Genomic DNA, 3,136 nt, shown 5'->3' on the forward strand with positions numbered 1-3,136 from the left:
CAAGGAGCGAGCAACGTTCTCTACTGTCTTGCGTCTTGTGTGCAATACCAAATGCTAGGCTACATTCGGGATGAGAAGACGGTGAAGGAGGCCTGGGAAAATCTAAAAATGATTTTTGCCACAAGTACCACGGCCCGAAAGTTGGCGCTCGAACAAAAGCTCAACAATATTCGACAAAGGGATATGTTGGTGATCAACTACACCACGAAGATCAAGGAGATATGCAATGCCCTAGAATCCATCAACATGACTGTGGAAGAGGATGAAATGGTGTTGATCTACCTCGATGGTCTAGCGCAAAGGTATGGGCCGATCCGGACCACTATTTGCACACGTCATTGGACACATTAGGGACTACGTCGAGACTCAATCCTCATGGTGATGAACTCTTGAAGCAAGCGCTCTAGTATTAGGTTACTGTGCATAATCTGTTTCTCTAGTTTATCTGTATTATTTGTTGGACACTAACGTACAGGTCATCAACATCTCCAACTGCTGCACCAACATTATATATATACCAACAACGAAAGTATGAAGAATATCTCAAATAATGTAAAATATTTGAAGAAGATGATACCATAAGTGGCACCATAGAGGTGCTCTCATGGTGACACTCTAGAGGAGTTGGAGAGTGTGGTATCGTTGGCCCTTCATGAGACCCGTTAGGATGCGAGTTTTTTTTGTGAGGCCAAACTCTACGTTACTAGAAGACATCATGAATTTGTGGTAGACGACATCCTTAAGGAGGTAGAAATTGTTGTTCTAGATGCTACTTCATGTGTTCGCTCATGCTAGATGGAGGATGATCATGATCAAGGCAAAAGTATATTTCCAAGATCTATCATTTTTACTCATCCTTGAATGCTAATTTGGAGGGTTGTGGTATCAAAAAATCTTCAATAACCCCAAGTCTCCTTTTCTGGACTCTACTTGGATATTGTGTGTTATGTTTCTTGTATTTACGCATTGTCTAAAAAATGCCTTTACATTGAATGAAATGGATAGCTTAGACATTACAATCATTCTCTCATGAAATATATTTAGACCTTAAACAAGCACCCATGTATTCCAAGATGGTTGAGGATATGTTATGAATGACTAAGTTTTTTTTTCCAAAAATGAATGACCGAGTTAGAATATGGTGCAATGCTAGAATGCAAATCGAAGGCTTTGAAGAAAGTTGTTTTCTCATGCACAAACAAATTTTTTCCACCCAAGCACATGCCTTGAAAACACATTTTCTTCAACAAACATTTTACAAAGGTAAAAGGAAAATACCAAACTTCATTGCATATATGACTTTTGATACATACATGATTCGAAAATAACTTTGAAAGTTTTTTATTTCTTCACCAATACTCATATCTTTTATTTGCTAGTAAATTCAGTGATATGCGATTCAAGATATGTTGCTAATATGTGTGCCTCCTCTTTCATATACTCTTGGAAGCTATCCCCAAAATTCTCATCATATTCTAGTATCCATTTAATGATGCTTGTATTTGGTTCAGTTCCAGCTAGAACTCGAATGTCGTAAGTCATGTTGGGGTTTGTATGATTTCCCAAATATCCTCCTTCCATGACAGTACCTTTGAGTTCCATTTTATCATGGTCCACGTAGTCCCATACACCCTTTATATAGTCAAAATGAGGGAATGCTGGGGAAAACCATAGCATCATAGAGTGCAGAGTTAAAAATATCTCGTATAAAAGAACACATTATTCTAGTGCAATACATAACATCTTGCGTTAAATGATTACTTCCATTTGATCAAATATCGATGTACAAGAAATTTTACAAAACAAATGGTTTAACAAGTCTAAGCCATATAGTTTAACTAGTTGAATATACTAAAAGCACTTATTAACAATTTCCCAGAAAATTAAGCATTAACATGATTGGAACAGAAGAAATAATTCGTTTATTTTGGCATGTGCAAGGTTCACTTAAATGGGGTTTGTCTGCTTTCTAAACAATGGCCTATTTTTTGTTTAGGCCAACAACAAGACGAAGAAATAACCACATGAGGGGAAATTAGGATATGATAGACTTCTAATCATCCTATTGGTATATAAAGAATGTTTATAGAGTCTATTGAAATCCAGATACACCAACTGAGTGTATGGACATCCATTTACACCACTAAGTCAAACAATCTTGTGTTGGAAAAAGATTTAACGAGTCACTACTCCAACTCTCACATCACTTTGTATTCGCAACTAGCACATTAGAGCATTAAGGTTTGTGAGATACGACCTATGTATATGGGCTATGAAAACATGACCTATTTAAAGGATAGATGGTTTAATAAATTAATTAAATTTGGAAAAATATCAAATAGAATGGAAATGAATCATCAAAACATGAAATCTCTTGGCATTTTTATCATTTTTAGACTATTTAGAAACATTTTACGTATTGAGATAAATGTTTTTAATACTTCACAAAATAGATCTTCCATCATGGACTGAGTGGTTACAACTTACACATACACAACCACACTTAATGACATAATATTCCCTTGTACAAGAGATCATATCAGTTTGTAATTTGTAATATAAATAGATGTAAATACATACACACATACACAAAGATGAGGGAGTCTTACTCTTAGTGTTATAGTTGATTTGGAGCACGCCACCTGCAGCAAGAGGGGGGCCATCCAAATACTCGCAAGAGGTGTAGTGTTGTGGAACGACTTTAGGAAGAGTGTCTTGAAAGTTCTTTATAAATAGCCTCCAAACCTCTTTTGGTGAATGCCCGACTAACGCCTCTACCTCAAATTGTTTCATGTTGTCCCTCCTTTTGTCTCTATTGTGAATACTGAATCAACTCAATGAGTATATATATACTTCAGAAGAATTTAAAAGTATATGAGCACATGGTAATACATTAAAAAAGAAAACATTCAAGAATTTCATGTGATCTATGTTGTCTACTACACGTGGAAGAAAGAACTCATATCGTGCTTTATATAGCTTAGACATCTACACAACTAGACTCAATAATTTTCAATTCCACAAGAAATCATGTTACTTTATCACTTGAAAGACATTATGACATGTATACTCTAAACTTTAAAACTCTTTGTCCTCTTTTCTTTCAATTTGACTGAACATCTTCGAAGACCAAAAT

General features: G+C 35.6%; 1 protein-coding gene across 1 annotated transcript; it reads right to left on the bottom strand.

The window, feature by feature from the left end:
* Positions 1 to 1,337: 1,337 nt before the first annotated feature.
* Positions 1,338 to 2,827, bottom strand: LOC147854041 (pathogenesis-related protein 1-like). The gene is made up of 2 exons (XM_087332393.1): positions 2,610 to 2,827; positions 1,338 to 1,658 (listed from the first exon to the last, which is right to left on the bottom strand). Exons 1-2 carry the CDS (start codon positions 2,791 to 2,793, stop codon positions 1,369 to 1,371), a joined length of 474 nt encoding a protein of 157 aa, XP_087188519.1. The 5' UTR covers positions 2,794 to 2,827; the 3' UTR covers positions 1,338 to 1,368.
* Between the last annotated feature and the right edge of the window lie 309 nt (positions 2,828 to 3,136).

Source organism: Azolla caroliniana, unplaced genomic scaffold (genome assembly GCF_043228905.1).
Source record: "Azolla caroliniana isolate FFs.n. ecotype wild unplaced genomic scaffold, voAzoCaro1.0.p SCAF_16, whole genome shotgun sequence".
Classification (NCBI taxonomy): Eukaryota; Viridiplantae; Streptophyta; class Polypodiopsida; order Salviniales; family Salviniaceae; genus Azolla; species Azolla caroliniana.

Coding starts and splice junctions, on each gene's coding strand:
- LOC147854041 (XM_087332393.1), bottom strand. CDS start 2,793: ATGAAACAATTTGAGGTAGAGGCGTTAGTCGGGCATTCACCAAAAGAG. Junction 1,659..2,609: donor AATCAACTATAACACTAAGA/GTAAGACTCCCT, acceptor GGTTTTCCCCAG/CATTCCCTCATTTTGACTAT.